The sequence below is a fragment of the Microcebus murinus genome, chromosome 10, assembly GCF_040939455.1.
Source record: "Microcebus murinus isolate Inina chromosome 10, M.murinus_Inina_mat1.0, whole genome shotgun sequence".
NCBI lineage: Eukaryota > Metazoa > Chordata > Mammalia > Primates > Cheirogaleidae > Microcebus > Microcebus murinus.
Window position 1 is genome coordinate 77904535 of NC_134113.1, and position 24477 is coordinate 77929011.

Here is a 24477-nt window from a genome sequence, read left to right on the forward strand (position 1 = left end):
ATAGATTCTTTGTGATAAGTCCTAAGTCACTAATGGGTTATTTTGAGTTCTCCCAAGTAGAAGACAATGGAGCATTTAGTAGGTTGTGGAGTTACGTAAGACGTCTCTTTCCAAACAAAGAGGAGGAAGGACACCCAGCCAAAGGGTTGAGCACAGGAGGCTGTGTGGTCTGGTGGTTCCAGGGAGAGACGTGGGGCCAGGGCTTCCTGGGTTCAGCTACCAGCCGAGACTCTGACTCAGGGGGGACAGAGCCAAGTCTCTTGGCTTGAGGCAGACAGACTGTAAAACCAGGAGAGAGAAAACCGCAGGTCTGTGCTCAAGGACTCTGGGGGAAAAACACATTTGGGGGGGTGGGGGGGGGAGATCACCCTGGTAAGTTACAATCCGGGACTTTTTCAACAAGAAACAAGCATTTTTCCTGCTTATTGGCCGGCATGTCCTCCTCTGGGCAGCAACGGGAAGCCAAGCCGGTGTCTGAGGGTGTTCTTTGTGGGATGAATAGAGAAGCCCAGGGGTCTGAGCAGAGTTAGTCAACCTTGGTGAGTTGTCACAAGCAATGCTCAGGGAGCCAGGCACTGGGGACAAAGAGGTTCTGCATGAATTCTTCCCTTTTACTCATCCTGCCTTCCACAATAAAATGCTCTCTGAAACCGTGGGAGGAAAATCCCTTCCCTTGCTCCTTCTAGATACCTCCTTTTAACCAGTCTGAGCAGAGATTTGCTGAGATGTCAGCAGCAGCTGCTGACCCGCACAGCTTCCCAAGCCGCAGTCAGAGCCGGGGCTGACAGACAGTGTTCTCCAAGGCCCACCGGCTCCCAAGCTCTGATTCTGCTGGTCAGACAGAGTAGGTGGCTGCCCACACGGTTGGTTGGGTGGGAAGGACTAATGGGCAGGTCTCCACTCCCTGGCATCATGCCTCACTTCTCTGGATCTGAAAGCTGTTCTGATCTTTAGAAATACTGTTAAAATGAAAACAGCGTTTATGGGGATCTCTGTATTTACCATGAGCTCTTGAGCTCATGATGCCTTGGTAGGGTCTCATAAAGATGGGACAGGGGAGGAAGGAGGGACAGATTTTGCTGTGAAATGAGGTTAGTGAGGGTGGGGGTAGGAGGGTGTCTCTTCTCTGCAAGAGTAGAGATAACCCAGGAGAGGAAAGAGAGAGAAATCTAGAAGTGAAGAGGGCCTTCTTGGTCATTTTCCCCAGAGCTGTCTGCAGTGGCTTTAAAATCTGGTGGGGCTGGGGGTGAGGGTTGTACCAGATGGTTGCTGCTACTCTAACCCAAACCAGGCCAAGTGGAATCTAGGTTGGCACTGGTGGTCACCTCGTTCAGCCTCCAAATACACTCGAGATGCTGTTCCTCCCCACATTCGCCCGAGCACACGTTCCCAGCTATTGGCTAAACAGCCAAGCTCAATGTCTCCAGTGCTAACCATTCCTATATTAAAATAAAGTAAGCTCGCTCTTTCTCTTTGTAATTTTATAACCACCCTTTTTTTTTCACATGTAGCAATCCAGAAAAAAAATTAATAAAAAGTTAAATCTACTCTTGTCAGTGAAGGTATCTAAGGGAACAATATCTATTTGGTAAGACTCCTATCCTGAGTGAAAGAGAATTAAAAATAAGTCATTGAGGTTAGTGACAGCTTTAATCACAAAATTTTCAGACGCTGGCTCCTCTGTTTTTGACAATTCACTATGGCTGGCACCCTACTTTCAGGCCCTCCTGTGACCAGAGTTCTAATAAATGTGTGTCTGGGGAGATGTAGGGAGACCATCTGAGGGTGGATTTCACAAGATTACAGTCATCTTCTCTGGTCACCATGCCACTGTCCCTTGTGGTCCTTGAAAGTCAGGACCTTACTCTTACTCTCTACGATCTTACTCTCTTACATTCTACAATCACACCTGGTCAGGCAAAGACAGCACAGTGAGAATTTCTGGGTAGGAAATCGAACAGAGGGAACAGGGTACCCTGCCAAGAGACAGGTGCAGCCAAAGTCCCCAGGTTCAGGGGCTCCAAAGTGCTCTTTGACTTCCCCTTGTCAGGTATCATCTAAGTCTCCCCCACGGCACCTGGCAGCATCACGTGGGCCTTGGCCCCGTCCAGGGGCCCCTGCCATCCTCCCCAGCAGGCGTCCGTGTGGGACAGGAAGGACCAACCCACGTCCCATGAAAGAGACTCCAGGCCTCCTCATCCCCTGTCGGAGCGCCTTGTTAAACAGAAGGCTTCACGTTCAGATGAAATCTTTGTATTTGGATCACTGCTGCAGTATCCGCTCTTCCCCAAGCATAACGGATGAAAACATGTCCACAATCCTTTGATTAAAGGATCTTTTCTAATGACCTCCCCAAACAAGAAAGACTTCCTCTAAGCACCTACCCATGCTCTGGAAGAGATCAATAAACATAAATCAACATTTGTTGGAAAGAGATGAAAGAATGAATTGTCGTCTCTGCACTGGCATCCCCGTATATTAATTTTATTTGCACTTACTTATAAACTGAATTTAAAAATATATAATATTTAATATTATACTATACTTTACTATACTATACTTTACAAACACTTATAAAAGATATGAATAATAACTTATCATGACCAGTTAAGATAGACAGGCTCTATCAGGGGAAAATACAAATTACTGGCTGTACTATTTCAATAATTAAATTTGCCTCAAATTTAAAGATTCATGTTAGTATTTTCATATCCAGCTTGGAGAATGATGCTCCATGTGCTTATTTTCTGACTACACTCAAAAGTAAACCTTTATAGTTCTTCAGTAAGAATCAGTGACTCACAGAGTCAAGCATACCAAAGGTGCTTAATGGTTAGTTTTTAAATAAATGAGGGACTGTACATTACAACCTGATATACAGTAGACTGATAATGTACAAAAGCGCAATAGAGATTTGTTTTAAAAAGTTGAGGTTAAACATGCAGTTAGATGTAATACGAAACATTAAGTTAGAAGTAATATGAAAAGCAGGAGATATGTCTCAAGTTCTACTTCTGCCTGGGAAAAGAACTGAGATAAGATGGGCATGTTCAAGAAACACCCACATGTTGCAAACCAACAAATAGAGATCCAATCTGTGCATAATTCCACGTGCTATATGTCTATCAATGAAAGTTGGTGCTATCTTATTTTAAAAGAAAAATTTCTCTTTGAGGCCCATTTTGATAATGTTTGTAGTTTATATAAAGGGAATCACAGAAGGGAACAGCAAAGCAGAACTACTAGTTTGAAGTGGGGCAGGAGCTTGCATCAAGCACAAATGTCACGGGCTTTGTACCACCTGGCTAAGGAAGGAAGAACCCAAATGCATATTAAGCACCCTCTATGAGCCAGTCACGTTGCTAAGTGCTGTTTCACTGAAACTTCCCTATGATGCCGGGAGCCAGTTATATTTTTCTCTATGTTGCATATAAGGGAACTAAAGACTGAATGGCTTTTCCAAAGTCACAGAGCCAATAAGTGCAGCCACTTCCAACTCTAGGACCTACAGCCTTAACACTAAGGATAGAAAATCCAGCTCAGAGTGTGTGTCCTAAATTGTTATCCCTTTCTTTTTGCATTCTACGGATTTTCTAACTCCATGAAACAAAAGGAACCACTACATTTTTCGATACAATCAACTATTTAAATACCTTGGAGTTGGTAAGAGGAGGTCCTGAGTTCAGATCTGATATGGAAAAGGTTGTCAGTTTTTCCACATAATTAAATGTAGAATACGATTGCATATGTGGCACTGAACATGCATCTCATTCTTCAGGCCAGGCTTTATTTGACAGTAGATATAAAATTGAGAATCAGCATTTCAGGTACCTTGCGCAAGATTTTTTCCAACTCAGACTCTTTTTGCCTTAGGAGCAATTGCAACCTTGACTTCTACAATGGATGCAGAGTGCCAAAATAGAGACAGTCACTGGAACAAAGGATTCCAAATGAATATTAGTTTTTGTCTATTCCAAAATCAGATTTTTGAAATAAGCACTACCCTGAGAGATTTTATGTGTACCAATTCATGTGTAATGTACAGTCATTTTAATGCACTTCCAAACACGGTATTTTCTAGTATTATGAAAATTTTATTAATAAAGAAATCTGCATTATACACATGCCCTTTAAAAACAACCACCGCAAACATGTAGAAATACTTCATTTTCTATTTGCTATTTGATTAATGCCAGAAAAATGAAACCACAGCACCAAAGTGCAGACCAGTATTTTTGAAGGGGATAATAATCATTTGAGATAATAAAGTACTAGAAAATCAGAAGAAACAAATCAAGGTATTCATTTCAAAGGCTAAACCACTAATTCTTCATCCAAACGAATGTTTCCACTGTGAGTCAATATATTTGGCCATCAGTTCTTTTTAACGCTATCCTGAATGTACAATGTGCATCTAAAAGCATGACAGAACTCTTTGAGCATAGTAAGAACTGAAAGCTAACATGATTTACAGACATTTATGGCCACACAGCAATAGTTCAGAGGCAATCACCAGAAAATATAAAGGTGTGCTTCATGATAGCAAATGATTGGTTTTGCAGGGCAGCTTTTAAGTTTGTTTCCGGTGATCTTTAAATAACCACTCCACCATGGTCCTTTATCCCCCTCTTTAGTAAAATGTTATAAACATATTCCACATACACTGAATGCAAGAAGGGAAGTACAAGAATATTAAAAGATTCTGATGCCCTGAACATGAATAGAAAAATACGTATATAATGGGTTCTTGCTGTCAGAACAACACGCTGATGTCTGCAGCTAGAAACCCCTCAGAAAAGATCATATACACTTTTAAGCCAGAGAGGGAAAGAAGTTAGGCCTGTTACTTGACTACAGTTTCTAGGGCTCTGGTGTAGCTATATTTTTAGGCATGGCTCCAAGGAGCAGCCTACACGAATTTGGATGGAGTGAGGGAGGCACAGATGGTGGTCACGTGAAGGCACAGACTGATTGAGTGGGCTCACTTACAAAGTCTGTACATTTAGGCTGCTGTATTCCTCCTATTTCAAGTATTGCCAAGACCCGGCTGTTCCCCTTCTTTCCAAAGTCTTGATTCATTTAATTCTCCTGAAGGAGGTGGAAGAGGAGGAGGATTGCGCAAATCTTACTGTTTTATGGTTTAGAAGAGACAGTCACCATCTTGGCTCCTTGTCAGATTTTAAATGTAACATTTTGCTAAGTGTAAAGCTGTGTATCTGTTCCTTTTCTGTTGCCATTATTGTAACTTCAATATTTGCAAAACACAACATCAAAATACTTCAAATCCAGCCCAAAGCTGTTATTCATGCAACACAATTCTTACACGTATCAATATACAGTGAGCTCACAGCAAAGGAATCTTTTTTTGTTTCTTTCTTTCTTATTTTGTTCCTTCTATTCACTTATGGCTTTTTTTTCTCTCTTTGGGGATTTAAGAATAATTTGATCACACAATACTAAAATCCCCATTATATATATATATATGTATATATACCATGACTATTATGCTATTATAAAGCTTATTACCATGTCAGCTCTTATTGGTTGCATTATTTTTTTTAAAAAAGGAAGTACATAAGCTAGTCTTCCATTTGAAATATCCTGTGAATCACTTATAAAGTATAGACCACCTGAATGATGCGGAGAACCTTATTTTTTAAATATAAAAACCTGTAGTGTAGGTTATAGAAAATTGTTAAAGATATTCAAGATGCGCTTCTAGTGGTACCTGATTCAAGGTAACTAGCATTAAAGCGCTACTTTCTTACTCTTTAAAGTACAGCTTACAAATTCCAGATTCTTAGTAATTTTATTCTTTCTGTAGGAAACCTTCTCAAAAATCAAAATGGATTCAGTTATTAGGATATTTTTTAACAGGGCACAAACTATTTTTCAGGTCATCATCAGGATGCTTGGTATTCTGTTGACATAATTTTTCTGTGTGATCAATTCTGCTCCAGAGACTTGTCACTGGGCTCTCCCATGTGCCTTGTTGGCTTGAGCTAATGTGTAGGAAGGCCATTTTTAAAGCAGGTCAAAACATAGAAAGGTGTTTTATCTGGAGGACATAAAAGATATTTACAGTCCTCAAGCTTACTGACTTAATGTTTTCCTTTTCACTTGGATATTTATATTGTGTGGAAATTGACACCATTATCACAGTCAATGGAATTATTCATCTTTCTTCTACAGCAAACAAGAAAATGTTTTTCTTTTAGGGTAGAATTTCATGATTAGTGAGGTATATCGATAGGCAAGGTAGAGAGGCAAATTGAGCTCAATTTTTATCTTGAATTCGTGCTTTCAACAGAGAGCATGCTAATAGAGAAAGTTCTTGATAACATTTATGTTGCATGAATTTCTGTTTTGAGCCCCTTCCTTCATACACTGAGTTAGCTCAGAATGTAATAATAACAGAGAGAAACTTCCCCCCAGGGGGGACTTGTGCTTTAAGTTACAGTCACTTAAAAACAAAACAGAACTAAAACTACGGTCCAAGTCAATGGACATACTGCTCGAATAAGAACTTCAAAACACTGTACACGGGTTCTGTGCATACAAACCAATAATAGGATATCAGGATTATAGGATAATAGGATTATCAAAAGTAATAATACAGTTTCGTGAATGGAGGACATCCGCATGACCCATTCTTCCTCAAACGTACTTGGTCGTGATACTGCTCAACATATCACAAATGTGCTATTTTTATCAACATTTCTTATGACAAATGCTCTTGTTTTTGTTTATATGAGTGTTTTTAACCTGAGCTATTAATTTAAAAAAACATTTTTTTTTCCTTGTGGTGCTTGGCTGTCAGAAGAAAAAAAAAAAAAAAAACTTTATGCCTCTTCTCTTGCAAGAGTAATTTCTCTTAACACCGACAGTGCTGCATAATAGAGTCAGAGCTCATTAAATAGACTTCTGAGCATAATTATAATTAACAATTAGCTAGAAATTAGTTTTAATGATTTGTTTTAGACGATAGAATAGAAGCATAATGTAATTATTTTTAAACCTTCCACATCATTAAGAACACAACTACTACTACCACCTTTCAGTTATTGAGAAGCAGAGAGTCATCCAAAGCAGTTAGCAAGTGATCTACACACGCAGCCCAACTAAGGGTGCTGAAGAAAAGAAGAGGCCGCCGCCCCAACCCAGGTGTTTATAATTACTCAGCCTTTTCCACCCTGCTCCTTGAAGCTATTTCATGTGTTGAAGACATCTCTGCTAGGGAAAATAAAGAGATCCAACCTGGATAGTCAGGCTCTTCCTCCACCTCCTGCCTTTCTCCAAGACACAGTGAGGACCAGGGCGGGAGGTGGCATCGGAGGCGGACCCCAGGAAATGTAACGAGTGGGCCTAAAATTCACAAGTCACATCATCAAACTAGACTAACAGGAAAGAAGATTATGTAAAGTAATGGATAAAATGAGTAATAGGACTAAACTCCAGACTGTTAAGATAGATCTATGCCATTCTTTCCCTGTTCGGTGTTCTTTTAACTTCTAATATCCCCAAATCAATTTGGGTCTTGTTTATATATATATATATATATATATATATATATATATATATATATATGTTCAAAAATACAATAGAAACCTAAAGAAATGCTCTTTTGTTTCCTGAAAAAGTATAAAAATATTCATTTTGAACAGTGAATATTATTTGTTGTCAAAAGGTTTTTTATTCCTTTGTTTAAAAAAAATTTTTTTTTTTTTTTTGTTTAAACCTCAGCTAGTGAGCGTGCTGTTTTCTCTCCCAACTTTGAGCAAGAAGGTCAGGCCTTTTGCTGCTGGCTTTCGGAAGTTGTTAGGGAGCGCATCCTGACACCCACATAAAAGACCTGGTACCTATGTTTCCACATCACAAAGCAGGCCAACAAGCACACAAGGCCACAGACCAAGTTAAGAATCATCTGGATGATTAAGAACAGCTGGAAAGTGCCAGTGACGCTGGTACAGTCAGTCACATCCCGGTACACAAAGGTCCTGCTGAGCGGCTCGGAGGAGGAGGCCCGTTTGCACTGGCAGGAGTCGAGCGCGGTCTCACAGGTAAACTGTGTGAGCTGCGAATAGTGGTGGGCAGCGAAGGCCACGGCCAGCACACACACCATCAGGCCCAGGGCACTCAGCAGGAAGTACAACAGCTGCAAGAAAGCACAAGAAAACCTTTCTGGTTACAAAGAACACTGCATGACTATTTGCAAAGCTAATGAATCAAAACGGTTCTTTTTCTTCTCTCCCAGAAATTCCCTGGTGGAGGGGCTGTCTGTCCTCAGAAACACAGTGCCCAAGACATGGGAATCGCTCCCTGTTTATTCGTCAGTGAGCAATCCTTAAACCCTGATCACATTTTCACTTGCCATCCAGATGCTGAGCCTTTTTCGTGAATCGTGACAACCATATTAGCTCGATTGTGGGATGTTTATGCCTAGATGTGGCAATCCCAAGCAAGCTAGCCATTCCTGGATGGCACATTGTGTTTGTTTTGACCTCAAGAACTGCTGATATTAAGACTGAAACAAGGCTAGGAAGTAAAGAACAGATTTCTGTAATGTCAACATCGTGTTGGCCCAAATAATTTTTAAAAAGACTATGTTCAATGTAGCGTTTGTCAAACTGTGACCATGAATGCCAGAGTCCCTACCAAGAGGTGGCTGAGAGAAAATAATTATGGCTCCAGAAGGCAGGAGACATGATGTCAGCTTCATCACCTGTGAATCTTATCCCAAATCCAACTATAACTACGTAGTTCCTGAGCATCAAAATAAGCTCTAAATGGTTCCTTGGCCACCAAAGTTTTGAATCCTCTTGGCCTCCACGTTAGCCTCGGGACTGGAAAAGTCTGGTTAAAGCTCTCACTCTGCTGCTAAAGAACTGTGGAATCTCTGAACAAGTCAGTCATTTCACTTACATCTGAAATATTTTGATCAATAGTTGTGGTTATTCAGTGACACACGTGGCCACAATAAAATTTGTTTTACAGAACAAGAATTGTTTTTGGGACTGGACACCTACTGGAAACATTTCTCCTAATGACCTACCTGTTGAGGTTCTAGGTAAGGATCAGAGTCCCCAGTTTTTGGGACTGGTGTATATCATTCTCAGTGCAAGATTTATGTCACCACACTCAAAAGTTGCTCTTCACAGGGACAATTATGGTGAATGGGAACTTCCCAAAGTAAAATTCCAGTCATTTCGGGTTCAAATTAGAGTAGCTCTGAAAAGATTATGTTCTCTTCTCACCTCCAATTATATATAATTCAAAATAAAAACATAGGCGAAACTATAAAACATGTGTAGGAAAGTCCTCCAAATGAGTGATCGTCCACACAACGATTTTCCAAATAGTTACAATTTCAAGTGTTTTCAAGTCTTAAATACGGAATATCGTACTTAAAATTTTATTTTTTCTCTTTCTTGAATGGGGCGTGTGTGTGTGTGTATATGTGCACACCTGCACGCATATTGATTGCTGGTTCCCTAAGCATATATCTGGTTTGCCTATAAGGGAATCCATCAGAAATCACCTACTCCTTGACCATATATCTGAGGTCACTGGAAGAGAACGGAACCCGTTAAAGCCATTTTTTGTCTTAATACATCTTAATATGTCTTAACCATGGAGTGCATGGATTCTTTAGATCTTCTCACCAAAGATCGTAAACATATACTCTATTTTTCATTTTCAAATGATTTGAAGGGTTGTCAGATATAACCCAAGTATCTTTATCCGTGAAATAATTTATAGAAACAGCTCATATCTCAGGGACATAACAAGGGGTATACTCATTATGTTTAGTGTTCCGTGGAGGAAGGGAACCAGATAAATACAAAGTGGCACCATTATACAATTTTAAAAGAAAATATTTCATTTGTAATATAGAAAGTACTGCCTTCATCCTGTCCCCAATATTTTCAATGACTATATTGTATGCAAAAATGGGAGTGCTTAGGCTAAAAAAAAATATGGTTTTATTTTGTGGGGCTAATGGGGCAAAATATTTGAACTATTCTGGGTTGTTCTGAAATATTCAGGCTTGATGACTGATTTCAGTTCTTGGTGCCAAGAGCTGTGCTGTGTGTATGCGTATACACACATACTCCTTGTGTCTGCATTCCTGGTGCTGCCGGCAGAGAACTAGAAACTATTTGCTCTGGAAACACTGGTACATCTTCTAGCCAGCAGGAAAGGCCCAAGTTAAAATGATCATTTCCTACCTGGTAGTCATCTACTTAGTAGAATGGCCCCAATCAGACTTTTCTCTACATATTTTATTGCCATCAATGAACAGAAGTGGGTGTGGGAGGGTGGCGTCTTGTACTAACCCTTGTAACTCCAATATACGTGCATCCTTAGATAGCAGATTTCTGTAACATTCACTGGGGCAGTATCTTGTAGCAATGACAGTAACCCCTCATTCTCGAATCCGCAAATAATCCAAATAGTTGCAAAATATTTTATTCCTTCATGATAGTCACAAAAAATCCATTGGCCGAAATGGGAACTTTATTTATTTTTAAAAGATGACTTTTTGGCTCAGAGATGAAAGATTTGCCCATGACCATTTAACAAGTGCACAGCAGTCCTGGGTGGTGATTAAGAGCATAAACCAGGGAGCCAGACTGCCTGGGTTGGAATCTTGGTTCTGTCCTCACTAACTCTGGTCCTTGGGCAAATTAATCAATGCTTGTGCACCTGTATTTCTTCATCTGTAAACTGGGCATGACGATCATGATAGCGCCTACTTCATAGGATTATTACAACGATCAAAAGACTCGCTATCTGCAAAGAGCCCAGAACAGTGTCTGGTACACATAGGAGCACTATGTAAGTATTTGTGAAATAAATAAATGAGTAGAGACGGTAAGAGCTTGCCAGGTCTGGGGACTCAGGATATCAGCTCCACCAGCTTTGTCTTGTTTTCTGTCATGTGGGAGTAACAATGCATAGCTGGCTTGTAGGGAGGATGTAAACATTTACACAAACACAGTGGTTGCTCAATTTTAATTGAGCGCTTAACGATGCTAGAAGCCAGCCAGCGAGAGCACAAAGGGAAACTATGCCCCTTGGCTTCTTTAAATATGAATACATTTACAGCAGCGCACAACGCACACAGAATGACTGGGCTTCTCCCTTTCAGAGGGAAAAAAAAAAAAACACATCAAGCCAAGGAGACCAGAGGGAGCCACGGAATCAAGTTTCTTACCCATTTTAAGACATAAATATATCCCTAATCCCCCAAAGCCTGTGGGCTACCTCTGCAGCGCTGTAGCATTCTTTTTCCCCCTCCCCTGGCTTTGAACTCATCTGACAGCAACAAGCTTCTGGGTTAGAATCTGTAATTTAAAATCAAGTGGCTTGCTTTACCTACACGGGCACGCACAGACCACCAGTGACAGTGCTTATTTTACGGTGACCTTGGGAATCCGAGCCCATCTGTATCTCGATAAACGCCCGGGCGCGGGCGGCATCTGCGGCGCGGGTGCCAGCCCGTGAGTCTGGCGCGCTGCCCCGCGGGCGCGCGGGGGCGCGGTGGCCCCGGGTGGCGCTTATGTAACCGCAGCGCCCAGGCGCGTCCCCGCCCGCCCGCTGCCTCTCGTGGGTACCCGGCTGCAGCTTGCTTTCACGTTCGGTGGCTTCGGGAGGAGGAGGGTGGCTGTGCTTGGATTTAATCACCTTCCCCGGTGGCCGGGATGGTGAGGGCCCCCGTGCGCGCAGCGCGCCGGCCGCTCGGGAGGAGGCGTGCCGCGGCGGCCCCGGGCGCCTCCTGCCTGTGGGCGGGGGAGGGAGTGTGCCCGGAATGTTCCCGCAAGCACGTGACCCCGACACGTTTCTGAGCCTCCAGGTGAGCGCCGAGAAAGCCGGGCCACGCGGAAAGGCAGGAGGCGCGCGCCCCGCCCGCGGCCGAGCCCGGGGGACACAGAAGGGACGCGCCGCCCCGCCCGTGGCCTCGGGGGGCCTGCCGAGGGGCCCGCCGCCTCCGTGGAGGACTGTTCCCGGCTGGCCATGCAAAGAGGAGAGCCTGTGGCTGTTGTCGCTAAGAAGGGAGTGTGTGCGCGTGCAGATCTCAGTGAGACTGTCATTAAGGCCTGATTGCTTGCCCGGGCTATCTGGCCATTCGACAGGAGGAAATAAATCCTCCATGCAAAGCTTAGGCCAGGGTGCCAATACGGGGCACCAAAATGCATCCGTGCGGATGAGAAAGCCCTTGTGAAGGTGCATTTCGCGCCCCCTCCCCCCAAATGGTGAGAGAAGCGTGAGGGAAGTCAGCTGCACCCTGTCGTGTCAGTCACTGGGAAACCTGGAGACTGGCTCGAAGCTCACTTTCGACCTGGTGATAATCTGGAGTGCAACCTTAGAGAGCTGGCAGCAAGCATCGCGAAAGGTCACATTCGGGAGAAGAGAAAAGTGCCTCAGTATTTGTCAACGTCTGTCACAGGTGGGGGGAAAAAAAGGTAGCTAATGAGATCTTCCTAGTGGGGAATTCTCAGCCTGGCTGACATTGGCAGTGACTTGTGTTTTTTTTTTCGTTTTTTTCTTTCTTTCTTTTTTCTTTTTCTCTTGCTCCTTATTTTAACTAAGGTGCACATTTTGAGGTGTGGCTATCAGGGCTTCTCTCAAACTGATGCTTTTGCCTCTGTTGTTTTCTGGGATCGTGGGGAGGGCAAAAAGGGCATTTGCCATAAATTGATGAAAACCTAGTTTGGGTTCTTTTTCACCCACTGAATGAAGTGTCTATAATTTAACAGGCCATTTCTTATTAGGGTTTTAGGGTTTCTGTCCACCCCGCCCCCATCACCAGTCCTTGCTGTTTAGTCAGACCTCTACCAAAAAAATAAACATGAACTGGTGTCTACCCTATCTGACCTTTTAAGGAAAGTCTTCAGGTAGAAAAAGTACAATTCCCACATGGATGCATAGCCACCAAAATTCTAACTTGATAAAAATAGCATCTATTAATTTTTTTTAACTAAAGTTATGTCTAACTATTGGAGAACTTTTCAAAATTAGAGAAAAACCACAAAATGCAGAGAGAATCCCACCATTCACAGATCACTTTTCTATACACATTAAATTTCCTTTTTCTTCTGTAGGGATCACATCATACATTTTGGGTAACCAGCTTTTTTTCGTTAATTAATATAATGTAAATTTTTTATTTCACTAATTACTTTTTATAGCATGATTTTTAAAATATCAGCATTGCTTTTTTTTTTTTTTTGAGACAGGGTCTCACTTTGTTGCCCAGGCTAGAGTGAGTGCCGTGGCGTCAGCCTAGCTCACAGCAACCTCAAACTCCTGGGCTCAAGCAATCCTCCTGCCTCAGCCTCCCAAGTAGCTGGGACTACAGGCATGCACCACCATGCCCGGCTAATTTTTTGTATATATATTTTTAGTTGGTCAATTAATTTCTTTCTATTTTTAGTAGAAGGGGTCTCACTCAGGCTGGTTTCGAACTCCCAACCTCGAGCAATCCGCCCGCCTCGGCCTCCCAGAGTGCTAGGATTACAGGCGTGAGCCACCGCGCCCGGCTGCATTGCTTTTTTATGTTGACAGCTTCAATTATACTAGAGATTCCAACACATCTTATTTTTTTATCTTAGTAATTTCTAAATAATATCATTAATTTACTCTCATGCTTTATGTTTTCTTGTTCTAGTGAACAAAAAAAATCCAGCTTTTATACATTTTCTTGTAGAAGAAAAGTGAACAATGTGAACCAACAACAACAACAAACCCCAGCTTTTTATTCTTTGCTATAGTAGAAAGAAAATGCAGGGATTTGGTTTCTGCTAGCTCTGATTGCTGAGTTCAATGTTTATGTCCTTAAACTCTGAAAGGGTGGGTCTATGTTTCCCTTTGGAGTAGATTCTATAGTGCATTGAAAATACTGTGTGCTTGAATTGGCTCCAGCCAAATGCACTGTACCTAACAGAGAAAAAAATACCTGCAAATAAAAGACACACACACTTGCCAAACCATGCATATCCCACCCTCCTCTTTGCCCTGAGACTCTTGGCACAGATCATTTGGATGCACCCAATGTACTTTTTCTGTCTCACTGATCCCACCTACAAAAGGAAATACACTTAGATTGCTTCATTATTAAAATATTCCAAATAACCCCCAAGATATGGAAGTGGGTACTGAAAGAGACACCTTTTCCCTGGCCAAGTGTTTTCTTGAACTGATGAATTTTCAATATTCCTTTTAAGGACATTGAAGGGCAGACTTCATATCCTCCATGCCAACCTACTTCATGAGAATTAAGACTTAAAAAAAAAAAAATCAGCATTACCTTTGGGGTCTGGATCAATGCCCTCTTAAAACATTTTTTGGCCTGCCTAAAAATGCAATTTCTTGACAGATCAGATATGCAGCCCCTTAAAAAGGCACTCCTTTATTTTGTACTTGGATTTCTTTCTATGCAACATAAAAGAGAAAGAAAAATCACAACTTACTTTCATACAAAACTGGATACATGTCCGTTCGTCAACTTGATATGAGACACAAAGCATAAACAAGCCAAGATAGGCCACTAAGCAGACCTGCAATGGAGAAGAGGGAAGAAAGGATGTTGTCACAGCAAATCGTGCATGCGAATCACATCAATACTAGCGTCTCTCACCAGTGACATACACGTGATCAAGGTGTCCATTTTATTTACTTACCTTTAAGTGCTGTGGGTTTTTTTCTCAATTTGTGGAATACTGTTTTTACGATAGTTAAATCAATTTATTTCAGTTTAGTCACTACTTATTAAGTCCTTTTGATGTATCAGGTGCTATAGAAGGTCCTTAAGAGTATATAATGGTAAATAAAGTTTACTCAAGATTAATCAGTTTATAGTCCAGCACAGATCAAAATAAATGCACACACTATTCTAAGGCAGGGTATTATGTGTCAAATGCTCTTCGGAGAAGAAAAAAAAGAGGAAGAAACTACATTGAGTTGGGCAAGAGAAAAGGCTTTACTCAAGAGATGGATTTGAAATGGTCCTTAAAAGGGACCATTAATGATCATTCATATTATTAATGATCATTAACATCAGCTAAATATTAATTATCATTAATGATCATTAACATCAGCTAAATACTTGCATATGCTGGGACTCTTCTAAATGCTTTATGTGTATTTCCTCCTGTAATAGTCACAGAACTCTGTAAGGTAGGTGTTATTATGATCCCCACATCGTAAATGAGAAAGTGGAGGCACAAAGCTAGTATTAATAAAATAATGGAACCAGTATTCAAACCCAGGTAGCCTGGGTCAAAAGCGACAGCATTAATAAAAGTGCAGAGGTAGGATTGCACAAAGAATTCGTGGAAATGATAGCAAATATGCACCCATAGTTGAAATAACGAAATACAGAGCAATAAAGGAAGGATGGAAATCTGAGGATGTGGGATTGATTTGGTAAGTAGTGGTACTCCCTTGAAAATGTTTGACGGGGGAATACCTGATTTGAGACAGGTTTCAGGAAAAGGAGCAGTGGTGTTGGGTGGGTCAACAGGGAGAATGTCAGGATGTTATTTGTACTAATCTGAGCAAGATTAATATATCAAGTGGGCCAGAGCCCACTTGGTGGTAGGTAAATTCAGAGAAAAAGTGGGGAGGACAGGCGTAGTCAAAGCAGAATCTATACACATTGGCTATAGCATGACTGATGGGGAAACCTGCAGAGGGGGAAATAGAAAGCAACCCCCAAGTTTTTGAGAATCAGTGATGGAAAGAGGCTGGCTGTGCTTGGCTGAAAGAGGGCTGCCTGGAGGAACAGCAGCTTTGAGAGAAGATGGACTTGACTTGTTAGTCAACCTGGAGTTTTCTTATCTATGATTTGGAGTTTTTAATCAAGGCATATCTATTCACATTCAATTTAGGAAGGTTTAAAATGCTGATAGAAAAACATAAGCAACAGAATTTCATTTTCTGAAAAGCACAATTTTCCTAGAGACAGATGTTGGCAAGGTCGATGAGAGTAACCCGGCAAGTCATTAAACGACTGGTTTGGTAATATTCATAATTCCTACCCCAGGGCCAGCTTCAAACTGTAGGCAGTCGTGTTAGGGCGGGAGAGCTGTTTGCAAAACCAACATAGCACTTTAAGGTAGTGTTTCTATCCTATTCTTGCCTTGGTAACACAATCAATAGGCTGCCTGTGCCTTCTTCGGTTCCCAAGTTGAGAGTTGTTCACATTTCTACTGGACCATGAAGCCAAAAGCCAAGCCTTTTTTTTTAGTACAGGTTGTTTCCAGGGTTTTCCATCATTAGGACTGGCTGCATGGTTTGATAGCAGCAGATAACATTTGCAGTGGAGGGACTCAGCATTAAAACATTGAGCACGGAGTGGACTAGAGGGGTCTGGAGAGAAAACAAGGCAGACAGGACCCAGGCGGCAGCTTTTTAGTGGAGGGCTGGCAGATGACACACTAATGAGCCTGAAGTTATCTGTGTAGCCCCTACTGTGGGCGACATTCCCAAGTCAGGGATGAAGTCCTTTTTTAGAGCTCACTTTTAAAAAATACTAAATTGGGGTATAAGTTTGAGGAGGCCTCCAGGGGGTTTACTATGTATTTTCTCATTCAGAATTTACAGCACTTGAAACAATAGAAGAAAGACCTCCTTTTTGTTTATTGGCGACAAACCAAACTGAGGCTTCTAAACTGGCTTCTTTGGGGATTATTCTATCCCTAAGCACATGCCTGTGAGTTTCTGTCTGCAGGTGCACAGGGTCAGGCTGTCTCCCACAGAACTATCTTCGTCCCTAGAGACTGCTGTGCTGCGTTGGCAATTGCCAAGATTTTCCTCTTTGTCTTTACAAGAGATACATTCCAATCATCAGGCCTAACTGACCAGCATCTTAAAAATCTGATTTGGTGCCTTTCCTTGAGCAGAATTTCCCATGTCAGCAGTAGCTACTTCTTTAAAGCCTTCATTTAGCCTGGTTTCCAGCAAGAAGTTGCATAGGAGCACATGATCTCATTCTAGAGCATTTCACTTATTCAGTGGACAGAAGTTTATTAAGGACACACAACGGCCAGACCGTGTGCTGTTGTGTGACCCTGGGAGATGAGAAGTGAGAAAACACAGTCCCTTATTCCAAGAACTATCCAGCCTCCAAGGATCTCTCAGTCCTGTGGGAAAAGAATAGAGAGTCAAGCTACAGTATCGTGTAAGGCAGAGAACCACGTCTGCTGTAAGAATACACAAAAGGGGTAAGTTTCCTGAAGGAGAACTGGGAAAACTTCCTGGAGAAAGATAGGTTTTGAAGGATAAACAAAAATGAGCTAGAAGGAGGATGTGAGGAAAGGTATTCAGAGAAAGTAATAGCAGGGGCTAAGCGAGGAGAAATGCAGAATAAACATTCAACGATTCCTGTAGGGCCAGTGCAGAGAAAGACAAGAATGGCAAAAGACACGTTTGCAGAGATGGACAAAAGACTTTCATTTCAACTAGGACATTTTAAGCAAGGGAAAGGTGTTATCAGCTTTGACTTTTAGAATGGTCCTTGCATCTATGAAGAATGGATTGAGTGGGGGCACTATTTGGGGTGGGAACACCAGCTAGGAGACTGTTCTCTTGTGGAGAACTGACGAGCACCTGCGCTCAGGTAGAAGTGGGGAAGGAGAGTAGGTGTGTTTGAGTGACAGCAAGGGAGCCGAATCCAGAGGCTCCAAAGAACAGTTAGATGTCAGGGCTGACGGAGAGGGAGGGGTCCGGGAGGTGCTCAGCTGCCCACCTGACTTGAGCTGCCAGGTGGGTGGTTGTAGACATTTAAGGAGAAACAAGATGGAAGAGGAGGGGCGGAATGGGAGTGGAGATAATGATCCCACTGGGACTCAGAGCTCAGCCATATGGGCCTAGGGTCAGGAACCAGGTCTGGGCTGGAGACAGGGATGTGTCAGCCATCACCGTATGTGAAGCAGGTGAAACCACAGGAAACACTGGCCCATCCACAGAGAGAGTAGCAAAAGCAGAAAAGGGTCAAAGAAGTCACACGGTTATGAAGAACCTTTGACTCCTTTGAACAGAAAGCATCTCATGTATATTTCTCATAATTTTGGTTGTACATCAGGTCATATCTAAAACCTGTGAGACTGATTGTCCTTTTGGATTTTTGAAAGCTTCGCGTCTAGGTCCTTTTGTAGGGTATTTGCTATAAAGCTTCCATTAATTGAACATATTTTAATTTCTTGGCCTTCCGATAGGGCCCAGTAGGTTCTGAGAGGGAGGTGCTTTCATTTTCTTACCTATAGCTTTTGCACCTTCTAACAAGATTTATCAGAGAGTTATTGGTGTTGAGTATGAGCACGTTTTAGAAGGGTAGTAGTTATCGAATACTTAAAACTGAAGGCTTTATGGCCATGGCGAAAAAAACAGATTTCTCACGCCAGACCAAGGGTCTTGTTTCCTGAGCTGGCAGGACGTGGACGTGCCAGGAAGACACGGTGTTCTGGTTTCCCAGGCGAGAACAGGGAGCTCATGTTAATGAGCAGTGAGACCCGCCAGGCTACCTGGAACAACATTCCTGGAGTCCAAGCCAGAGCTCCCATGAAATATGGTGAGGTGAGGCCCCCCGGGACAGGAAAAAGGCAGTTAAGGTTTTCAAGAAGGCTCTCCCTGGACCAGACACCCAGTCATCAGGCAGACAGGCGACATCAGAGCCCACAGCCAATGGGAAGTTGGTGGCACTGGGAAAACTAGCCCTGAAACGACAGCAGAGCAGCCAGCATCTTGTAAGATTTAGTCCATGCGCCGGTGGATAATTATGTTGCTAAGAAGAACTTAAAGTGGCAAACCATAAAAGGACAATAATCATCATTGTAACCTATCTTTCGATTTGTGTTTGTACGATTTGGTTAGTGTGGAGAGAAAACCTAAGTCCTAAATTTCACATTCTGTCTAAAAGATATTCTTTTTTCTCTGTACAAAAGTGAAGTCTGCATTCTCTCCTGTGAGTCAGAAAGTTGAGCAGGGTTGAAATGTTCTCTGAATGTTAAATCCTTTCCTGTGGCCGTACGAGGGCTGCGTCTTGTCACACATTGCCTTTGTTTTTGCGAGTTGGCCTATTGTACCCGCAGTGCCTTTTGAGGGTTGGGGAGAATAAAAGGCAGAAGGTGGCCCAGTGTCTTGGATATTTATCTACATATTATTTTGTTTTTCCTTTTCCTTTTGTCACAGCTAGAAGGTATCACCCTAAAACATTTTGTGAGAATGAGAATTATTGGTGTTTACTGTCTCTTGTGTCATACGTATTTATATTCTGGTCTTGTGACATTCACACAACCTCCAATTTATTTGTTTTCTTCTTTTTTGTTGTTGACAGAGCTGCTTGACAGGGTTGTCTGGGGAATACAACCTTCCTCTGTCAAATGCCTTTCAATGTTTCCCTTCTCCTTCCGTCCCCTCTTTCATTTTTTGCACCTGAAATTCAACTCTATTTCTGTAAGTTAATCAACTTTCACCTTTGTATTTAAAGTGCTTTAATCCAATCAATACAGTACCAAGATGAACTCTCTTCTCATGTTTGCACAATCAATTGATCAACAAGAGAAGTAGCAGAACTGTAAATGTTTCTCTGGATATTTCTTAAGAGAATTTCTATGGATTGGTATCTATTTAATATAATTTGAGGAAAAATATTAGAAGGCATTTTCAACAAGTGATGAATATATTTCAGTCTGCCAGTTGAGTGTAGTCTCACTCAGGAGGATTGTTAACACATAATGTACCAGAAAATTAAATAACAGGAAACGGAACATTTCTTGAGGATCTATTAAAGGTTGCTTATTGGATCAACATTTCAGAAAGATTACAGAGGATGTTTTATCATGACTTAAACATTTTTACTGGATTCTTATTGCCATTGCATTATGGTAAGAAAAAGCCTGAGAGCGTGGTTCAGAATCGCTTAAAGGGCTTGGTAAAAACTGGTCCCATTGTCAGAATTTCTGATCTAATAGGTTGGGGTGGGGACTGAGAATCTGCATTTCTAACAAATTCCCACATAATATTGATGCTACTGGTCCTGGGGCCATGCTTTTGAGAACCACTAGTCTAAGCTATAAACATAGTCTTCCAAATGCTGATGTGTGGTGTGGGGTTTACCAAAACAGGTCCAGCATGGTACGCTAACTAGTGGAATTTCCTATAGAGAATTGTTTGTTATAAGCAATAATGTAATAATAATAATATGTGCCATTTATGGGCATTTACAAAGTTTTAAACCCAGAGCTGGATACTTTACATACATTCCTGAATTTAATTGTCTCAAATGCATTTTACAATGGAAAGAAAACTGAGACTTCCGAAATGTAAAAGGCGAGGTATACATTCATTGCATCTGGTTTTCTTTTATTACTATTGTATAATAAATGTATTGGCTCCAATTATTTCCCTATGAAGAAATTTGGATTTTGCTATTGTAGAAAATCATTAAAATTGTGGGGGGAAACCCCTATGTCTTCATTACCGCTTAAATAAAACATCGTTGCAGAGCCTGTAGCCTCAGTGAATATGGTCAGAGGTTGGGGAGCATCTCTAACTCATCAAATACTGGGATGTGGCATTCTGCTACTGTTGACAGGCATCAGCCACTCCAACCCAAAGCAAAGAAATCACCTCCAAAATTGTACCACCCCTACAGAGGTGTGATGGTAAATGTTTAACAACCACTTGGGGAAGGGCTATTTGTAGCCTTTGCTAATTTCCATGGTGTAAATACTTCTACTGTGGCTGATTTCAAGGTACAAGTAGGAAGTCATCGAGCAGAATTGGGAAGCGATGGGTGCAGTCAGCATTCACAAGCCCAGTGGAAATGCTCCAGCACCTCCACCACGTTTTCTGCTTCCTCTGTGTCCCTTCTTCGACAGCAACATTTGGTTACCAAGTGGGATTGGTTCGTAGCTAAGCTTGGCACCTTACTAATTGTTGGGAATCTCTACAGTCAGCTTACAGAGTCAGTATAAAGGCGCAGAAGAGAGGAGCCAAGTAGAAATTTTTTTGTAGTTCATATTTCCTGATTTGTGGGAATAGAGTAAAAGTGCTCACAACATGATCTTTGAGATCTTGCTATCAATGGCGGCCCCAATCTAGGCATCCTTCCCCAACTGATTTTAACTCAACAACCTTTATTGTAGTAGGGACTAGGAGTAAGAATAAGAAGAAGCAGATATGATCTTTGCTCTTTAGAAGTTTACAGTTTAATTCCCACTTTGCAGAAGAGTAACTGAAGCTCAGGAAAATCAACTACCATGGGTGATGTCATTTGACCAGTCGAGGCTCCCTGCATTTATTATTATTTTTAATTATATTTTAGGTAAAAGCAAGATAAAAGAACTCAGAAATGTATTCTTTCTCCTAATTAGATAAAGTGAGAAATGTGAAAATAATTCTCAGAAGCACGAAACATTAAGTAACACAACAAGTAATAACTGCTTATTTGGTTCCTTTAAAGTCAAGTGTAGAATTATAATTAAGGAGACAGTGCTGTATAGTGGAAAATTTGTGAGCTTTAAAGTTTGAATCTTGACTCTATTAATTTACTGGCTAAATGATCTTGGACAGAGTTATTTAATTATTTTTAGCCTCAGTTTCCCTATCTACAAAACAGAGAAAATAATGCCTCCTTTTTATAGTTAATCCAAGGATTAATGTAAAAATGGTGTCTAATGCCCACCATATAGATACAGAATAACTAGTAGTGATTATTAACATCAATATCATTGCAACTAGACTCACTTTTTATTAGTGTATTGAGTATTAATTTATTAGAATAGACCAAAATTAGAGTATACTTAAGGGCTGCTACATGTATTATCAACATAGCCATGTTTAGAATTGATGACACATGTAGCATCTTGGTTACATATAGCATGCAGTCTACTTTGTATTAGCACATACAAGGCAGTCAATAAATATTTGTTGCATAAAATAAGTAAATCCATTTATTTAATAACTTGGGCCAATTTTGCTTTCATACTGAAGACCCATGTTTCAAAAATATTTCTAATAATGTTGACATAAATAGTTTGCAAATACCCAAGAGTTATTATAAATCTTCTTTTTCTGTTTCTTTTTATTACTGCCACAAACCTATTTGTTATCTACTACCCAGGAAATGCCAATCTTAGTAACCATGCTGAGCTCTATATGTTTCTCTGATTACACTATTGCGGTTTTACAAAGACAACCATTTAATTTCTGGAAAAAAAATGCTGTCCAATTAAAAATATTTTCTGGACATAACAGATCCAAAATTAATATTACTTAAAAAAAAACACAAGTGTTTCAGCCAAACTTAGTGCACAGATATTCATAGCAAATTTCAGAAGTAATAGGGGTATACATATTAAGATTGAAAAGCAACCATAGGGTTTATGCCAGAACTGATGAGGGGAACATTGAATATTAGTGGACCAGCATTAATACTCAAAGCACTAATCATTTTCTTGGAAAAATGGAAAAATGTTTTTTTCTTGGTTTTATCAAACCAAGCTCAAAATGGTAGTTTCTTTTCCACTACAAGCAAAACTATAGCTAGGAATAACTTTTTACATCTAGGAAGTTTTGGAAAGGACTGTTCTTTTTGGCCTATGATCTATCCAGAAGATATTCAATGCCTTTTCATTCCTCTTAGGAATCTACAACCCCAGAGTGTCACTGATTTTACTCTTTTTTTTTCATTAGAGTAAAAGTTACTGATGGAAAGCTCTAGTGCAGAAATCCTCTGTTTATGGAAGAACTAAGTTCTGCCTGCCCATGAGGGTTTGGGTTTCGACACACACAGAGCCTCATCTGTGCATTTCCACATCTTTCCGGGGAGTTGGGGAAAACAATTTGTAATATTGATTTTGCAAAGATGACCTGCGAGATTATATTTTAAAAGAAGGAGGTAGAGATCTAAGTCAAAATTTCTCAGTGAAAACTCAATTGTAGGTGATAAATTCTATCACAAGAAAGTATTTCCTTTCATGATCTAAAGAGAAAAGACACTTGTTCAACTGCATCTAAATTTAGCCCATTTTTTGCATCCACTCAATCTTTTTCTCCCCCTTTATAATTGTCCTTTGGCCTGAGGAACTGATACCTGGAAGGTCTATGTCTGAATTACTGTAAATGTAAGTATTTTTCACACATTTCACAAGTATTTAAAGGAAACCAAAGTAAATGATTTTTGTGTTAATTAATTAACTTATATTAACAATATAAAAGTAGGCCTGTTCCAACCCACAACTTTGCTAAATCTAAATCTCTTTGGAAAAGACATTGTAAAAATAAAATTTTTAAGAATCTATAGAGTAATTCTTAAGGAAATTATTGCTTATGCAATTGCCAGAAATGAGAGTGGCTTCACCTGCTCTGTTGTGATGAGCTCTGATGAGTTGGCAAAGAAGTATGGGGCATTAAGAAGCACTCATATGCCAGGCCGACATCCATCATATGACTAGACACATCCTTTCTAATTCAAAGTGATAGGTTTTATTATTATTTGAAACTACCTGATAACCGGAAGTTTATATGTTTTTTTTTTCTTAAATTGTTTTTCCACCAATGTTGCACTGTAAGTTGCACTGCTATGTAGTTTAGCCAGATCTGTTGTACAAGCACAGAAGGAGTGGGAAGAAAAATGTGCTTGGTTAAGTGACTGCCCTATTTCTCAATACACATTGTGCTTTGCAGATGTTCACTTGTACCCCATATGTTGCTTTGTAAGATATTAGAAAACAACTTTGATGGAACTGATAAAAATGAGTTAGAACCTGTGACCAGCAGCTGGATGAGGGGAGTGTGAATCCCCCAAATCCCATGGATATAGTGTGCTTTCCTTGATGTTCCTGCCAAAGTGTGGCTGGAAAGCTACGAAGATCTGCAAGAGGTGTGCCAGCACAAAATTGCTATAATTCATAGCAATACTCTACCAAAACCTTGCTTGAAAACGATTGCAAATAACTCATCACTTAAAACCAACACGTCCCACAGCTAAATATTTCATCAACTCACAGAAAACTGAGAAGGGAAATTCAACAGCTATCCCAGTATATGACTTATCCTGGAGACCTTCAAGAAGAATACCTAGAGTTTGGGTTTCATTTTAGCATTACAACATAGATTTGTTTATCTAGGTGAAGATTCATATTTTATAGGAACTGCTGGGAATTTTTGCAATTACATCCTCAAAAGACCGAATAAGCACAAACAACAGAATTGTGAAGCAATAAAGTTGGTTATAGATGAAAACAGTCATTAAGACACAAACGCTTGACCTAAAATGCCCTGTTCTTCCTTACCTACTCAGGATAGTGCTCCTTCTTCAATCATCATATTCTTTCTTCAAACCCTGCTCAGGAATCTCTTCTACTGAGAATGGGTATCTTTTATATATGACTTACTTTGTATACATTAGCTCATTTATTCCCCCAAATAATGCAATAAGTAAATAATATTGCCCTGTTTTATAGAAAA

General features: G+C 40.7%; 1 protein-coding gene across 1 annotated transcript in view; it reads right to left on the bottom strand.

The window, feature by feature from the left end:
- Window positions 1-4073: 4073 nt before the first annotated feature.
- The window catches only part of SSPN (sarcospan), a 39213-nt gene continuing 18809 nt past the window's right edge, over window positions 4074-24477 (bottom strand). The window contains exons 2-3 of the mRNA XM_012739538.3: window positions 14475-14561; window positions 4074-8155 (exon numbers count right to left, since the gene is read on the bottom strand). Coding sequence (XP_012594992.3) covers window positions 7787-8155; window positions 14475-14561 — 456 coding nt within the window. The 3' untranslated portion in view covers window positions 4074-7786. The remainder of the gene's footprint in view (window positions 8156-14474; window positions 14562-24477) is intronic.